The 18,919-nt window shown below is 40.2% G+C and overlaps 1 protein-coding gene across 1 annotated transcript in view; it reads right to left on the reverse strand.

Annotated features, from left to right (window-relative positions):
* Positions 1-18,919, reverse strand: part of NECTIN3 (nectin cell adhesion molecule 3) — a gene marked incomplete at its 5' end in the record, with an annotated part of 146,362 nt that overhangs the window by 33,636 nt on the left and 93,807 nt on the right. Inside the window, one exon of the mRNA XM_079766311.1 lies at positions 18,744-18,828. Within this exon, the coding sequence (XP_079622437.1) occupies positions 18,744-18,828 (85 nt within the window). The remainder of the gene's footprint in view (positions 1-18,743; positions 18,829-18,919) is intronic.

Below are 18,919 nucleotides of genomic sequence, written 5' to 3' on the forward strand. Positions count from 1 at the left end.
GGCAAAAAACATAATTTAAGTAAATTAATGGTTATAATAATATCTTATTGCATGAATTCCCAAGTAGCGTTGAGCCATTAAAAGTTTTCTTCCCCAAAGTTTAGCATTACATCTGAGTTAATGTTTCAGCCTTTAACATGGCTTATGAGATGCTTTAAAATATTTTGGTGGTAATGTTAAAAAAAATTAAGGTTTGTTTCCAGTTATTATGAGTTGCTAGTGATAATTCTTTGGAAATGATATTATAGATTGGCACTTTATTACATCATCTTGTTCAAAGACAATGATGGACTGGCAATATACTTTCCAAGCTGTTTAAAATAAATTTCCTAAGTGTTACACATGCAGAAGGTGACACTGGCTGATGTCTTCCCCATCCCCCCCTCCCCCCAAATTCCTGCAATTACCCTCAACAAGCTTGAGAAACTGTGATTTTATAAATAATTTCACTATAACTGAATCTCAACAGCAATTTCTGAATAGCGTATGTGCAGAGCAGCTTATTAAATATCAGGAAAGGTTACAAAGGCAGTAGTAGTCATGGTTTCCACTTCTAAAGAGCTTATAATCAAGAAAATTGAAAAACAGGAGAACCACAAATACACATGTAAAAGTACAAATAGCATGTAATTTTTATAATGAATCAGTTATAACAGTGCTAAGGATTCAAAGCAAAGAAAGAAGATGGGATGTTTTAGCATAGATAGAACCAGGAGGAATTATACTAAAGTCTTAGAAAAAGGTGTGAATGCTCAGAACATCTTAAAAAGCCAACATTTAATTCTTTTATTTTAATCATCAACTTTTTTTTTTTTTTTTTGGTATTGAGTATTGGGGACAAGAAGAAGCTAGCTATTTTAGATCATTTAATCCCCATAAAGCAATTCAATCCATTTGAGAAATAGCTGTGAAGGAACTATTGCATAACGTAGTTTCATGTTTTTGTTTTCCTTTCTTAAGACAGTTCTAATTCCTCCACTCAGGCACTTCAGCCACAAATCAGAAACAGGTAGCAATGAGAATTGAGGTCAGAGGATTTCAAGTCCTTTCTGAAAATCCCATGATTAATGCACTGATGCTGTTGATACCATTAAAAACACTGAAATGCAATACAACTAGGAAGCTTTGTTGTCTAGAAATTACCACTACAGCTTCCCCAGACTAGTGCTGATTTATATATTTACAGTAAGTCTAAAATAAACTTTGAATATTTCTACAATTTTCAGCAAATCTAATTCATTGGATCGCAATCTTATTATAACAAGATTGTTAGATCACATTTGATTCTATTGAAAATAAGAATAATTTTAATTTATTCTAATTAATTCATATAATTCTAAATAATTCTAAAATAATTTTCCTTCATACAATTCACTTCTGTCCTATTTTAAATTTTTTTTATTAAGCTTCTTCTCTGTGCTAATTACTGTGGCTATACAGAGATAAATAGAACATATAGATACTGGCTACATCAGTGCCATGGGTCACAAAACACTATTAGAGGCCAAGTCATTCTAATTCCCATTTTTCAGGTGAGATGAGAATTACTCATACTCTTTCTATCTCCTGAGCATACAGAAACTGAAGGAACTTTAGTAGCCAATTTAAACTACCACTGTCTTTGAATTCACTAAATTTCCTTATTGATAAAATTTACACAGGAAAAATAAAATGATGTATCATAAAAAGATATTAACTGTATTAATAGCAACTAACAGAAAAGTATTAATTCCCCATTCGAGAAAGAAAGCATGGCATTACATATTCATCATATAAATTGTACTTCATCAAAATTAAGAACTTCTGTCCTTCAAAAATCACTATTAAAAGAATGACAGGAAAGAGAATGGAAAAATATTTCCAAATCACATATCTGATAAAGGACTTGTATCCAAAATGTCTTTACTGTTAGGGCTGCTATAACAAATTGCCATGGACTGGGTGGCTTAAAGAACAAATTTATTTCTCACAGTTCTGAAGGCTAGGAAGTACAAGCCTCCTATTTGTCTAAGATTTTGGCTCTTGGTGAGGGCCCTCTTCCTGGTTTATAGACAGCTGTCTTCTTATATCTTTACATGGCAGAGAGCAGAGGGAGAAAGAAGCTCTCTCTTGACTCTTAAGAGAGCACGAATCCCATCACAAGGGCTCCACCCTCGTGACCTAATTATCTACCAAAGGCTCCATCTCTAAATACCTTCACATTAGGGATTAGGGTTTCAAAATATAAACTGGGGAGAGGGGGACACACACACACACACACATACACACGCACACAAATTACATAAAGAACTCTCAAAACTAAAAAATTTAAAAAAGAAAAATAAGGAAATGTTTGGACAGAATCGTCACCAAAAAAGATAAATGAATCACAAATCAGCAAATAATAAAAAAAAAGTTCTACATATTAGTAACTAAAAAAAAAAAAATTAAAAATACAAATTAAAATCATAGTGAAGTACAAACATACATCTATTAGAATATCTAAAGTTTAAAAAGTCTGATCATAGAAATTGGTGGTTAGAGTATGGAGCAACACATGCAAGGCTTATGGGAACATAAATGGAAAAAACCATTTAGGATGACACTTCAGCATTTTCTTAAAAATTTATGTTTTAAGTTACCTTTACCATATGACTCAGTCATTTCATAGCTAAGTGTTTACCCAAGAGAGATGAAGGCATATATTTACACAAAGACATATATAAGTGCTCATAGCAGCATTGTTTTGTAATAGCCCAAAACTGGAAACTATTCAAATATCCATCCACTAGTAAATGAATTTCAAAAGTAGTATATTTACAAAATATACCTATCTAGAAGAAATAACTATTGATCAACACAACATGAAGGAATTCCAAAATCATTATGTGGCAATACTAAAAAAGAGAACATAACTGTATGATCCTATTATATAAAATTCAAGAACTTGTAAACTAATATATATATATATATATATATATATATATATATATATATATATATATATACACAGAAAGCAGATCAGTGTTTGCTTCCCTAGGGATGTGGAAGGAGAGCAAAGATTACAAAGGGGTGCAATGAAACTTATGAAAATAATGGATATGTGCATTATTTTGTTTATGCTGATGTTTCCTGGGTCAGTTTGTTATGTATTCATGTATCTATGTTTGTGCTTATGAATAATACGTAAAATGTATAAAATTCACACTTTAAATATGTCTAGTTTGTTGTATGCCAACTAATACTTCAATAAAATTATTTTTTTAAAAGATGTCATCATAGGCATTTGTCTATTTGTCACTAACTATGAAAGGTCAATAAAGACATTAACTTTTTTATTTGATTAATTATGTATTTCCAGTACTGAAACATATTAAGCATTCAAGGAATGTTTGTTTGATAAATGAATGACAGTGGAAGAAAAAAAAACACAGGACTATGAATAAAAAATATAGACTCCATACATTTTTATTTCATTTCAAGCACTACTAAGCTTATAATAAAAGTATTAATAACTTACAAAAGAAATAAAGGCTGAGTTTACATGAGTCAAAGTAGTATTAGTTTTATTATTCTACTATAATAATTTCACTGCTTGCTCTCTTCAATATTTTTATTGAGAACTAGAGGCCCAGTGCATGATAGAATCATGCATGTGTAGGGTCCCCTACATGCTTTCGCTTTCGATCACGGTGGAGCTGGGTGCCTGTCCGCTGGTGCACCAGGCCTTTCAGAAGCCTCCGGCGCCGGAGTGGACAGGCACCCAGCTCCCACGCTTTCTCTTTCGATCGCGGGGGAGCTGGGTGCCTGTCCGCTGGTGCCAGAGCAGACGGGCACCCAGCTCCCCCGCTTTTGATGGTCCGCGGCGGGATGTGAGCTCGCTGCCCCAGAGGCCCCTTCTGTTCCGCAGCTGAGCTCGCGCTGCCGCTGGCGACGTGAGCTCAGCGTCCCGCCGGCCCAATCGGCTACCCCGGCCACCCCGAGTCCCTCCCCCTGCACCTCCCACTGGCCCAATCGTGGGATAGCAGAGTGATGGTAATTTACATATTACTCTTTTATTAGGTAGGATTACATACTTTTTAAATTTAACAATAACAACATCAAATATATAGAGTTCACTAGGTTTCAGGTACTGTTCTAGAGTGTAACATACAGTAATTTATTAATCTCTATAATCTTATAGAGAAGGTTTATTTTCTCATTTATAAAATGACTGGAGGCCCACTGCACCAATTTGTGCATGGGTGAGGTCTGGCCGGCCCTCCCCAATGGGGGCCAATTGGGCCAGGATGGCGGCAGGGAGGGGAGTGGGAGGTTGGCCTGCCAGCCCCAATCCCGATTGGGATAGGGGGGCCAATTGGGGGCAGGACCAGCTGGGGGGAGAAGCTGGGGGCAATCAGGGGCGGGGCTGTGGAGAGAAGCTGGCCAGTGGTGGGGGGGCCAATCGGGGGCCAAGTGGAGGGGCCACAAGCGGTTGGCCTGCCAGCCCCTCCCCTGATCTGGCAGGGGCCAGCTGGGGGGAGGGGCAATCCCCTGATTGAGCTGGTTGGCCGGCCGCAGTGCACATCATAGCAACTGGTCGTTCTGGTCATTCCAGCGTTCTGGTTGCTTGGCTTTTATATATACAGACTAGAAGCCTGGCCCACAAAATTCATGTGTGGGTACGGTCCCTAGGCCTGGCCTGCAATCAGGGCCAACTTCCCCAGCTGCCCGCAGCCAGCCCCGCCCCCTGCCACCACCTACTCCCGGTTCCCTGTTCGCCATTGGGTGATCAGAGCCTGATGGCTGAGGAAAGGGACTGAGAAGTCGGCTGCTCTGCCCACTCACCAGCCCCGCCCCCCGCTGCCACCTACCCTGGTTCCCCATTCACCATCAGGCAATTGGAGCCTGCCGGCCAGGGAAAGGGACCGAGAGATGGTCAGTGTGCCTCATTGTGACTGGTCGAGCAGCCGTTCTGGTTGTTCCACCATTAGGGTCAATTTGCATATTACCCTTTTGTTATATAGGAATAGAGGCCTTGTGCACAGGTGGGGGCCAGCCGGCCTGCCCTGATGGGGGCCGTGGATCGGGGTGGGGGCCCCACTGGGCCTGGCTGAGTGAGGGGCCACAGTCGTTCTGGTCTCTGATTGCTCTGGTTGTTCTGCTGTTTCGGTCGCTGGGCTTTTATTATATACTAGAGGCCCGATGCACGAAATTCGTGCAAGAGTAGGCCTTTGCAGCCCCAGCAGCTGCCTCGATCCTCCCTTGCAACTGTGGGCACCTGCCTCGATCCCACGGCTGCAACCCTGGCTTTGTCCTGGAAGGACACCTGGCCTAATTAGCATATTACTCCTTTATTATTATAGATGATTAGTCAGAGCTTTGATTTAGTAAAAATATGAATCTTTTATACTTAAAATGTTGCATCTATCTTTCATTTGAATATATTATTTCAATATTATCCCATATAATAAAAGGCTAATATGCAAATCAACCGAATGGCAGAACGACCAATTGCTATGACACACACTGACCACCAGGGGGCAGACGCTCAATGCAGGAGTTGCCTCCTGGTGGTCAATGTCCTCCCACAGGGGTGCTCCACTCAGCCAGAAGCCGGGCTCATGGCTGGCAAGTGCAGCGGCGGTGCGGGGGGCCTCTCCCTCCTCTGCGGCAGTCGAACATCCTCCCGAGGGCTCCTGGACTGTGAGAGGGTGCAGGCCGGGATGGGGGGACTACCCCCCCCCCCCACCGAGTGCACAAAGTTTATGCACTGGGCCTCTAGTTAGTTTTTAAACCACTATTTCATCCAAACTTTCTTGCTCACAGAACAAGGCCCCACAATTCTTTGACTACTTGACTTATTAAGTGCTATTGCCTATTAACTGGAGGCAACTTGCAAGATAAAACCTTTTTGCTAATCAATGCTAGCAATACTCATTTCTCATTTACTTGAAGAATCCACTCAGTCATATAGTTTCCTATAATTTGGAAGAAAAATGTTAACTCTTCTATCATTTTCCTTCTTCCTGACCCCCTAATGGGCAACTACTGGTAGTATTTGGAAACATGTTAAAATATTCAGATCCTGGGAGAAAACCAGACCATCGATGATAATTAACACAAGAAATTTCACTCAAAAATATTATTGGAAAATGGCAGTGATGCGTTGGAAAGATGAGTTTTACGAGGAAATAATGGGAATCTATAAAACTATAGAGTAGGAGGGTGATAGGTTCAAGAAAGCTTGTAAGTGAAATATGGCATGAATAGTAACTGAAATTAAGATATCCAGAAGGCATATCTCTAACTCTAGAACTTGATAATCAGTAGGGACATCATGTATTTCTAAATCACATAGCTGGATAATGTTCTAGTTCTAGTCTTAACACAGTTTTCCGTTTTCATATTCTTATTTTATAAATCAGTGGGATGATATAATTCATCTTACTAAACTTCCTGTTCCAAGGAGCAAAGTACATACCATTTATGCTAGAATCAAAACAAGTTTCATATTTACTTACAAAATGTTTAAATGGCCAAAATTTTGTCCAACAAATAAGCACACACAAAAATGACAACATGCAGGGGAACAAAATGACCTTTTACACACTTGAAAAGATGCTAAAACTCACTAGTAATGAGGTTGCAAAGTTACAATAATATTCGTACATACTAAATTTTTACCTTTCAGATTACCAATAACAGCAAAATACATACGCTTTTGATGATGATTTGGAGAAACAGGCATTTTCAAGCATTACTCAAAGGAGTGAAAATGGTACAGTATTTATAGAGGACAATTTGATGATACTCATCAAAAGTATAAATGCATTTAGTATTTCATGTAGCAAGATCAAGCTTAAAAATTTACCCTGAAGATTATATTTGCATAAATACAAAACACCACATATACAAAGCTATTCACTGCAGCATTATTGGTTTATTAAAATATTCTGACATTAGAAACTCTGTAGTACATACTCATTAATCCTATGCAGACACATGAAAGAATGAGAATGCTCTGCACCCCAATAAAGAAAGATCTCCAGTATATCTTAGGAGTATAAATATGTTAACTTTGTGTAAGATAAAATGTGTGTGTGTGTGTGTGTGTGTGTGTGTGTGTATGTGTGTGTTCCCTTGTCTATGCTTAAACAGACCATATTAAGACCAATAAGAACTCTATAAAAAGTGATTTTTCTGTAGGAGGTGGTTTGGGTAGGGTAAATAGGAATGGAAATGGGAGTTATACATTAGACTACTCTTTTATATTCTTTTATATGTATTATCTACTCGAAGTAAAATAAGTAGAAACAATCTTCCTTTATAACACTCTGCCATGAACATTTACAAAAATGTACTAAGGAATGTGATATATGACAGTGAATTATTGGGGGCGGGGAATCATATTTTTTCCAGACAATAAATTGTGCTAAGTACTGCCATAACTCCAGTCTGACTGATTAAACATTCCAGTCCAGTAATTCAGGTTCTCAAGAGATCTGTATTTTCCTATGCTAAAAAGCCACTGACAAGAGGGGAGAAAAAGCACTGTACAAAACTCAAAAACTACAGAAAAATATAACATAAAACATGATATTCACTTAAAAATCTAATACAAAGATAGTCATTGCCATCACTTTGGAATATTTGTATAGAGTCTCTTGTTCCATTTTTCATACAAGATATATTCATATTTGATACATAATATTAGAGGTACTGAGCTTAAATATACTGAAACGTAGTCTCTGGGATAAGAATATTCTAGAATAAGCACTGTAGAAATTTTCACAGGTCATAGACTAATGAGAATATAAATAGGGGATTGATTCTTTCTTCCACTGAGTCATTCAAAAATTTTTATTAGATACCTACACTGTGTCAAGCATTGCTTACGGTCTATAGCAGCAGTTCTCAAATTTTGGGCCTTAGGACCACTTTATACTTTTAAATTTTGAGGACCCAAAGCACTTTTGTTCTTATGGGCAATAGCTATCTATACTTTTCATTAATTATTAAAATTAAGAAGTATTTAAAGTAGTGAATATATGTAATGAGTAATAGACTCATAATAAGTTAATATAAATAGCATCTTTGCAATGAAAAAAAATGTTTTCCAACACAAAGGTTAGTGAAAAGAATGGCCTTTTATTAATGGCCTTACTTTTTTTTAAACATTTCCAAGTCTTTTTAATATCTGAGTCAGAAGAAGAAAGCTTGATTTTCATATCTGCTACAGCATTAAATCTCTTGCAAATGTGGTTTGGTTGAAATCTATGAAGAAACAATGGCCTCACACAGATACATAGCTGGAAAATGAAAGAATATTTCAACAGTATTTTCAGACACTTGGGAAAATTCTCCTTAATACTATACCAAAACTCAACAAGAGGTAGTTTCTTAAGATTAATTGCTGTCTAAAAACATAGCAATAAACTTTTCATACATTTTTACATGAAAATCCTTACATCTATATTGTACTTTGAATGGGTATTTTACCAGTGCATGATTTTATAACAGCATGCTTTGATCATTTAAAAAATATTGGTTTACTAAGTTATGCACATCATTAAAACATTGGTACTTTTCATTATTCAATATTAAAAAAAAACTAGATGCCTGGTGCACGAATTTGTGCACCAGTGGGGTCCCTCAGCTTGGCCTGCGGGATTTGGCGGAAACCGACTCTCCGGCATCCCCCAAGGGTCCCAGATTGTGAGAGGGTGTAGGCCAGGCCGAGGGACCCCACTGGTGCACGATAGGGGCTGGGGAGAGACGTGGGAGGTTGGCCAGCTGGGGAGGGACCAAGGGACTGCTCCAGGGCATGTCCGGCCCTTCTCACTCAGTCCTGATTGACCGGACCCCAGGAGCAAGCTAACCTACAGATTGGAGTGTCTGCCCCCTGGTGGTCAGTGGACATCATAGTGAGCGGTTGAGCGGCCTTAGCATATCATTAGCATATGACACTTTGATTGGTTGAACGGCCGACTGGTCGACTGGACACTTAGCATATAAGAAAATACTCATTAATTTCTCCACCAATATCAAATCTCATACTGACAGAAACAAGTTTTACAAAAATTATAATTTTTACTTGAATCCATATTTTTTCACTGGCAGCAAATACTGTTAGTTGTTTGCCTTGAGAGACAGGCTGACTTCACTGATCTTGAGAAAATTATTGCAAAATACTCAAGTGTGGATGACCATAGATTTTTAGTCATTCTTTTAAGTAAAACTGGTGTTTCACAAAAATAGGCAGCATGTTCATTGAATTCAGTCTTTCAAGAACTTCACACATATATCCCATTTCATTACACAGAATGTAAACACACATATTTACATATATTATAACAAATGTTTTAAACCATGAAAATTGATCTGTGTATTTCAACACCTGAAATACTGTCTATAAAACATTTTTTAAAGTTGTTAAAAATAAAAAATTTACCAAAATTCATGTGACAGATAATTTATTCTTCAAATATGGATATTAAGGGGGGGTAAAATCTTATAGTAGTTCAAGAGATTACAAAGCTTTTAATAATGTGATAGGTTAGCATTTTAAAAATAATTCCAAAAGCCACATCCCTATAATATTGCTGGCTTCATTGAAATCAGTCCTAACAGTATCTATTTCAAGAAATCTACTAGCCCTAAATAAACTTGCAAGAATAAGTGCTATTTTAGGCTAAAACACAGAGTATTCTAAAAGGTTTACATTTAGCCCTAGCCAGTTTGGCTCAGTGGATAGAGCGTTGGCCTGCAGACCAAAGGGTCCTGGGTTCGATTCTGGTCAAGGGTATGTACCTTGGTTGCAGGCTCCTTCCCGGCCCGGGCCCTGGTTGGGGCTTGTGCAGGAGGCAACCAATTGATGTGTTTCTCTCACATCAATGTTTCTCTCTGTCTTTTCCTCTCTCTTCCGCTCTCCCTAAAAATCAATGGAAAAATATCCTCAGGTGAGGATTAAAAAAATAATAAAAAATAAAAAATGAAAGGTTTACATTTACATCCAGATTTTTCCATATAAGACACCAAACTGTCTTCATTAGATATTTTTTCCTGAAAATGTTCCTTGGATTGTTTTAGTTGATTTGGGAAATATTTATTTTCACATCTGAGTACAAACCTCTTTAAATACAAGGCTAAAAAATAGCATTATTCATAGTGTTGTCCAAATTTTAATACAAAGAAATTTATATTGGTGTTCAGTATTTCATGCTGGATTTGAAGCTCAGTAAGATAAAACCCCCTTAATCTGCTAGCTACCCTAATACTTGCAAAAAAGAAAAAAAAAAGAAAGAAGGCACAATAAAAAGGGAATATAAAAGACAACTTATTATTTGTAGCAAGTACATTATATATCTAGAAAATTCAAGAAAACAAACTAAAACATTATTAAATAAAAAATTTCAGAAGCAGCTAGATATAATCTATAATAATATAAGAGTAATATGCTAATTGGACCGGACATCCTTCCTGATGAAGCCAGGGCCAGAGGGAAGCCAGCCAGGTCCTGGGTGCCTGCGGGCAGCCTGGGGGAAGACATCTGGGGTCCCGGGTGCTGGAGGAGGGAAGCCCGGGTCCTGGGTGCCAGAGGGAAGCCAGTGCCGGCAGCTGGGGGAAGGAAGGCCTACTCTTGAATGAATATTCATGCATTGGGCCTCCAGTATTTATATTAAAAAGCCAAAACATTTCTATATGCTAATAATAACCAATTAGAAAAAGCCATGGGGATAGGGTGGAAAGAACCGCACTGAAAATTAAAATACTTTAAATGCCTATAATAAACACTAGGAGCCCAGTGCGCGAAATTGCATGGCACTGCCCACCCACTCGCCACCCAGCCTTGACACTCGAACCTGTCCATACAGAGCTCCAGTGCGCCTGGCCCAGCCCCGAAACCCTCTGGCCTTCTCTAGCCACTTCAAGCCCCACCCTCAGCCCCTCAAGTCGTCTAGGGCTGGTCCCACCTTCTCTGGGCGCCTCTCCACTTCCGCCCCGTCTCCAGAGCAACGTGGCGGCTCCGACCCGTCCTGGTGCCGGAGGAGAGCATGGAAGCCTCCCGCCTGCTGCGCTGTGCTCCTTCCCCTGGCAAGTGGGCCACGGGGCACTCAGAGTTTGAGCAGTGGGTGGGGAAGGACTGGTGAGGGGAGCGCTATGGGCTCTCACCCCTGCCCTCTCTGGCACGGGATGGTCCCACCTCCTCTGGGCGCCTCCCCACTTCCGCCTGCCTCCGGAGCAATGCCACAGCTAATAAATGACCTGGTCATTACCCGTTACAGCGTAGCGACCATTAGCATATTAGCTCTTTATTAGTATAGATAATAAAAATGTGAAAAACATAAAAAGAAAAGTCTTTATGAAACTTCTAGAAACTGTAAGGAAAAAACACAAAAATCTGACTACATAAAAACCTAAACCTTTTATACTAGTATAAGATGCTATAACATTGAAAAGTAAGAAATGAATATGAGACCAAAAGATTATTGTCCATATCAAACAGTTGCTAAAAAAATTAACAAATGAAGTTCAAAAAGTCACTGAAATTTTAAAAAATTAAGCAAATAGGTAGGTTACAGGACAACAAATAGGCAATCAATTATAAAACTTCATCAAGTAATCTACACAGCTTTTAAATAAGCTATTTTTTTCAGTTTTATCAAACAGGCAAAATAAAAAATTTCTACTAAACAATATTAGAGAGGGAAATGGATTTTAGTATACATAAAACCCATTTTCCCCCTTATCATGGGGGATATTATTAGAGAGGGAAACGGGTTTTAAGATACATAATTCCCCCTTTTCCATGGGGCATATGTTCAAAGACCCCCATATCCAGTGGATGCCTGAAACCACGGATAGTACCACAACCTATACATACTATATATTTTTCCTATACATGCATATCTATGATAAAGTTTACTTTATAAATTAGGCACAGTAAGATATTAACAATAACTAATAATAAAATAATTATAACAATATATTGTAATTATTAAGTACAATAAGAGCTAGCTGAACATAAGCACTGTGATAAGACAACAGTTGATCTGATAACTGAGATGGCTACTAAGTGACTAATGAGTGAGTAGTTTATACAGAGTTGATACATTGGACAAAGAAATAATTCATGTCCCAGGTGAAGGGGGGTGGGGAGGCTGAGGTTTCATCACCATACTCTGAAAGACACACTATTTAAAACTTATGAATTGTTTATTTCTGGAATTTTCCATTAAATATTTTTGGAATGTGCTTACCCTGGGTAACAGAAACCATGGATAAGGGGGACTACTGCACTATTTATCTCTATATATAAAAGCCTAAGCGACAGTTATGACCTAATGACTGGAACAATTGGTCGAACCGTCGCTATGACACACACTGACCACCAGGGGGGCAGGCGCTCAACACAGGAGCTGCCCCCTGGTGGTCAGTGCACTCCCACAGCCAACCTCCTGTGGCCGGCCAAACTTCCACGGTCCCTCCCCGCCGCCCGCCAACCTCCTGTGGTCCCTCCTCCCATCCCTCCCCTAAGCCGGCAGGCCCTGATCAGCCCAGCCCCGATTGGCCTGGCCCCTATTGGTCCTGATAACCGACCAGGCCTAGGCACCCCACCCGTGCACGAATTTGTGCACCAGGCCTCTAGTGGGAATATAAATTGATATAGCTAGTTTGGCCAGCACTATGGCACCTATTTACATGTTAAAAAATCACACCAACTCTTTGCATATATTTTATGAACACATGTGTACTATAAAGTATATAGAAGCATCCTTACTGCAACAATTATAGTTATAAAAAAATATTGGAAACGACCTAGGAAAATAGGTAGGTAATTTGTGGTATGTCAACATGATGGAATACTACTTCAGCCATTAAAATGGATACAGAGGCAGCAATATATCTCAAGCTTGACTGTGCATTAAAATTCATCTGATGTGCTAGGCAAAATGTGCACTGCCTCCAGCCCAGAGATTCTGATTTAGTAAGCCTGAAATTGTCTTTAAAAATCTTCATTTTCAATAACCCAAAGGATTCTAATAAAGGTGGTAATATTGGCCACTCTGAAAAACAATGGTCTGTAACAGAGTGGGAAAAACAATTTCTAGATATGTATGTATTCTATGTATGTATTCTATGACTACATTTATGATTTTTAAAAAAATATTTGTAGATTCAAATATAAATGATATATGCATGAAAGTAAATTTGTGGAAAAAGTATGAGATCACACTGGTAATCTCTGAGGAAGAAAATAATCTATTAGGGGATGGATAAATAAAGGAGGGCTTTCACAGTTTATAAATTTCTGTAGTATTTGATCTTTTTGGTACCAAGAATATACTTAATTATTAAATAAATAATGTTAAGAAAATACAACATAATAAAAAGGTAAAGTACATTTTAATGTCATGAGTTAGTATCTGTTTCCTAAATGAAGTTTCACCTTTATAGAATTATCATAAAAAATCCTGACGATCCGGTGGTACTTTTTAATTACTTTTTGACTACATGCAAGACATTTCTTTTTATTTCCCTCACTAGAGGCCCGGTGCACAAAATTAATGCATGGGGGAGGCGGGGTGTGTGTGTCCCTCAGGCCAGCTTGCACCCTCTCCAATTTGGGACATCCCTCTCACAATCTAGGACTGCTGGCTCCCAACTGCTTGCCTGCATGCCTGCCTTATTGCATCTAACCACTTCTGCCTGCCAGCCTGATCACCCCCTAACCACTCCCCTGCCAGCCTGACGCCTAACTGCTCCCCTGCCAGCCTGGTCACTCCTAACTGCCCTTCCCTGCAGGCCTGGTACCCCAAACTGCCTTCCACTGCAGGCCTGGCTCCCCCCACCCCAACTGTCTTCCCCTGCAGGCCTGGTCCCTCCCAACTGCCCTCCCCTTTAGGCCTGGTCCCCCCCAACTTCTCTCCTCTGCTGGCCCAGTCACCCCTAACTGCCCTCCGCTGCAGGCCTGATTGCCTCCAACTGCCATCCCTTGCAAGCCTGGTTCCACCCAACTGCCCTCCCCTGCTGGCCTGATCGCCCACAACTGCCCTCCCCTGCTGGCCATCTTGTGGCGGCCATCTTGTGTCCACATGGGGGCAGCCATCTTGTGTGTTGGAGTGATGGTCATTTTGCATATTACCTCTTTATTATATAGGATACTTACGCGTGCCTTCATGCATTATCTCAGCAATACAGAAATATTCCCACTCAAGGAACTATTCACAATATCAGGCCTCCTTCTCCTGACTAACATATTTAGAACAAAAATCATCAGGGATGAATTTGGTACTATTACCACAAAAGCAATGGTTAAGCAGGGCAGACAAATGTGGGTAGTGAGAAACTGCTTCCTGCTGTGGTTTCTCAGTGATAGAAAAGCACCGATGGGTAGAACATTTGGCAGCATGGCCTGGCTTATTAGGTCACTAGGCCTAGTTCTGAGGCTGAGGGCTAATGGCTTCAAGTAGGAATTAGTTTGAAGTTGACACATTGTCTAGTGAAGTGGAACATTAGGAGACATTTATTATTACAACATGCTATCCTGGCATGAAACTAATTAGATAGTAATTACACACTTACATATTGATTTCTTAGTAACCAGAAAACAGTTCTATGTAATTTATATTTTGATATCACAACGTTAATTAAATCACAGATATACAGTAAATATATGACATAATGCATGAGTCATAAATTATCCTGCTGATAATGAGTTTAGTCTAAATTTTTCTTAAAAGCTTATAGTATTAAGTTATTTCATCTCCAACACAAGTTCTGACTCTCCTAGGCGGAATGATAGGAACTAGTCTAGCATTAGTAATATTTTATAGAATGTTTTACAGCTAGAAGAGGAAAATAAACAGTTATGTTTTTCATCTTCTTAATTTTATAGATGAGGACAAAGTCACAATATTCCTAAATGGTCTCTGATTCCCAAAGCCCAATGTTGTTATCCATTGCAGGTGCTCTCCAATCAATTTTCTTTCTAAAATGTCCATTACTTTAACAGAGAACTCTTCATTTCCACCCCGGTTTATGCTTTTGATTATCCAATTTAGTACACGTGAAATTACTCTAATCAACAATTTTATCACATGCTTCAAAAACTCCTAGGTCTAAAATCGATCCATCCAGGAAGCCTTCTCTGACTTCAAGGATACTAAAACCTGCAGTTTGTACCTTAGCCAACTCAAATTTTTCAAAAAAAAAGTCTTCCTTTTGTCTTTATTTAGCAGTGTCTATATATATAGCAATCATATTTTCTTTACTAAAACCCAGGATACTTGATCTGAGCCAAATGATTTTTTCCAATTCATAAGCTTTTATAAATATTTAATTTGAAATTATTTAATAACAAGTTATAAAATCAATTGATTTTATAGACAAGAATAAAAATATATGCAATTAAAATTGTCCTAAAATTTATTAACAACATCCCCAAAATTGAACCTAGAAATCCTTTGGTCATTTGCTAGATTTGTGGAGAGAGGACGACAGCTATCTTCTTGTAGATGTTAATAGCTCTAGCTAAAAATTTTGTTCACTTTCACACTAGTTGTTAAGTTCGATTATTTGCCAAAAGAAATGTGAGGCTACATTCTTTATGTGGAAACAAGATCAGAAAAGATGGCATGTATTCACCCCTAGGATACCCAACATGTGTAAGATAACAAAGCTGGTGCCCATTGTCCATGGGTGCAACTGCCAGGGAATTCTACTCCCTGCCCCATACTGGGGCAGTACACTGACTACATGGTCAACAAAGAAACAGAAACCAAAAATATCTTAACAGATATATTCCCTTGAAGTTTTTCTACCATGTTAAATAAATTACTAGTAATTGATGGGCAAGTTATTTGTCTTATTCAAGTTGAAGATACAGGGCATATTTTAGGAATAAGTATTATAGAATATTCCCACAGATAATAAAGCCCCAATTTAGAGTTAGGGCACCAACAGGATGCATGGTTGATAGAGGAAAACAAACAAACATTAACAAAAAAACTAAAGGTAAGAATAAAAATAATCAAATATTCTGATGATTTAAACTTTTCCAAGTAGAGCATATTAATCTAGGGATAGAATAAAATAGAAGCACTGAATCAACACTTTCACATGAATTACTGTAAACTAAATCTAAAAGAAATTTTTTAAATTATCATAAATGTAATAGGGAGCTCAATATTCATACCCAGGCTATTAAATTGGAATATAAACCCATTGTTGCTAAATAAAGAAAGCTAAAATTTAGACCTTGAATATACTGAAAAAGAAGCAATATTCATACCGTATGGAGAAAAAACTCTTTATCATACCCTACCAAAGATATTCAAAATTTTTACATTTTTATATAAAATGCATATTTTATCATGAATCTCTATATCAATAAAACTGTATTAACAATGTCTTCAGCTATACTTTTAGTAAAAAATTGTACTTCTAATATAGTTTTGATTTGTCTTAGCTACGGTGGCCATTTTTTTCTTACCAATTTGTAAACAAAATTTGATCACCTAAGTGTTTCAGAGAAATTATTATATACTAGTGGCCCAGTGCATGAAATTCATGAACAGGGGGGAGGAGGTTCCCTCAGCCCAGCCTGCACCTTCTCCAATCGGGGACCCCTTGGGGGATGTCCGACTGCTGGTTTTGGCTCGATCCCTCCAATCCCACAGGGATCGGGCCTAAACCGGCAGTCGGACATCCCTCTCGCAATCTTGAACTACTGGCTCCTAACCCCTCAACTGCCTGCCTGCCTGATCGCGCCTAACCTCACTGCCTGCCTGCCTGATCGCCCCTAATTACCCTCCCCTGCTGGCCTGATCTTACCCCCAACTGCCCTCCCCTGCATCCCTGATATCACCACCAACTGCTCTCCCCTGCTGGCCTGATCTCACCCCCAACGGCCCTCCCCTGCAGGCCTGATATCGCCCCAACTGCCCTCCCCTGCTGGCCTGGTTGCCCCCAACTGCTCTCCCCTGCCAGCCTGATTGCCCCTAACTGCCTCTGCCTCAGCCCCTACCACCATGGCTTTCTTCAGAAGGAAGTCGAACATCCAGAAGATGGCTGGTCGACCCGGTCTAATTAGCTTATTACCCTTTTATTATTATAGGTAGATTATATAGAATAGGATTGTTTAAATGGTGGCGGGGTGGGGGGGGGAGAAAGCCTTTTTCAGCAGGAGGAGATGCTTTTGGCAGACAAAAATACATAATCCCTATATCTGGACTGATAGCCAGCCATATGTACTATACTGCCAAACCTGTCATTAAAAAATTGAACCACTTTCTTACACCTTACACCAAACAGCTGTTGCCCTTAAAACCCCTCCTCAGCCCCCACCTTAGGTTCTGCCTTCGCAGTTCACCCAGATTAGGTTCTGATTAGTCGGGTTCTATGCCAGTCAGCGTCTCCGGGCCTATCTTCAGGCCTGATCGGAGTGGAAGGGCTGATCAGCAGCTGCCCAGGCTGCTGGTGAGTGGGCTGAACTGCTGACCTCTCAGAGAGAGAGAGGCTCGGCTGCTGGTGAGGCCCGGAGAGAGAGAGGTAAGGGCTGATCAGCTCTTGCACCTCTCTCTCTCTCCGGGCCTCGCCAGCAGCCTGGGATGGCTGCTTATCAGCCCCGCCTCTCTCTCTCTCTGAGAGGTCAGCAGTTCAGCCCACTCACCAGTGCTTGCCCACCCAGGCCTGCTGTGCGCAGCCTGATGTTTGGTCATCCCTTCAGTCATTTTGGACGTTACGGACCCTGGCTCTTTATATGTATAGACTAGAGGCCCGGTGCACGAAATTCCTGCACAGGGGGGTGTGTCCCTCAGCCCAGCCTGCACCCTCTCCAATCTGGGACACCTCAAGGAATGTCTGACTGCCTGGTAGGATCAGGCCTAAATGGGCAGCCGGACATTCCTCTCACAATCCAGGACTGTTGGCTCCCAAGTGCTTGCCTGCCTGCCTTCCTGATTGCCCCTAACCACTTCTGCCTGCCAGCCTGATCACCCCCTAACCACTCCCCTGACAGCCTGATTGCTGCCTAACTGCTCCCCTGCCAGCCTGTTTGCCCCTAACTGCCCTCCCCTGCAGGCCTGTTTGCCCCTAACTGCCCTCCCCTGCAGGCCTGGTCCCCCCAACTGCTCTCCCCTGCAGGCCTGGGTCCCCCCCAACTGCCCTTCCCTGCAGGCCCAGTCACCCCCAACTTCCCTCCTCTGCTGGCCTAGTCACCCCTAACTGCCCTCCCCTGCAGGCTTGATCACCCCCAACTGCCCTCCCTTGCAGGCCTGGTCCTTACCACTGCCCTCCCCTGCTGGCCATCTTGTGGCGGCCATCTTGTGTCCACATGGGGAGAGCCATCTTTGACCACATGGGGGCAGCCATCTTGTGTGTTGGAGTGATGGTCAATTTGCATATTACTCTTTTTTTAAAAAAAATATTTTATTGATTTTTTTTACAGAGAGGAAGAGAGAGGGATAGACAGCCAGAAACATCAATGAGAGAGAAACATCGATCAGCCGCCTCCTGCACATCCCCCACTGGGGATGTGCCCGCAACCAAGGCACATGCCCTTGACCAGAATCGAACCTGGGACCCTCGAGTCCGCAGGCCGACGCTCTATCCACTGAGCCAAACCGGTTCCGGCTGCATATTACTCTTTTATTAGATAGGATTATTAATGCAATGTTTAATATACCATGACTAGATAATATTTTGAAACAAATGATATATACTGATTAGTATTTTTTATTTTATTTCATTTTATTTTAAGTGCACTCATGAACACTTACCTGATATAGAAGGTCTTTTTGAGGCAAAGGGGGGGATCGTTTTTCATACACAGGCGGTGGTTTATGTGTGGGTGGTAGGTCAATCCTGCATTAAAAAGGTTAAAAATTGTGACTGACACATTTAGCAAAAATAAAAAAGCGAAGGGAAAAAACAATCAAGGTTCTCTTAAGTTTTG

This window comes from Cnephaeus nilssonii (assembly GCF_951640355.1).
Source record: "Cnephaeus nilssonii genome assembly, chromosome: 3".
Lineage (NCBI taxonomy): Eukaryota > Metazoa > Chordata > Mammalia > Chiroptera > Vespertilionidae > Cnephaeus > Cnephaeus nilssonii.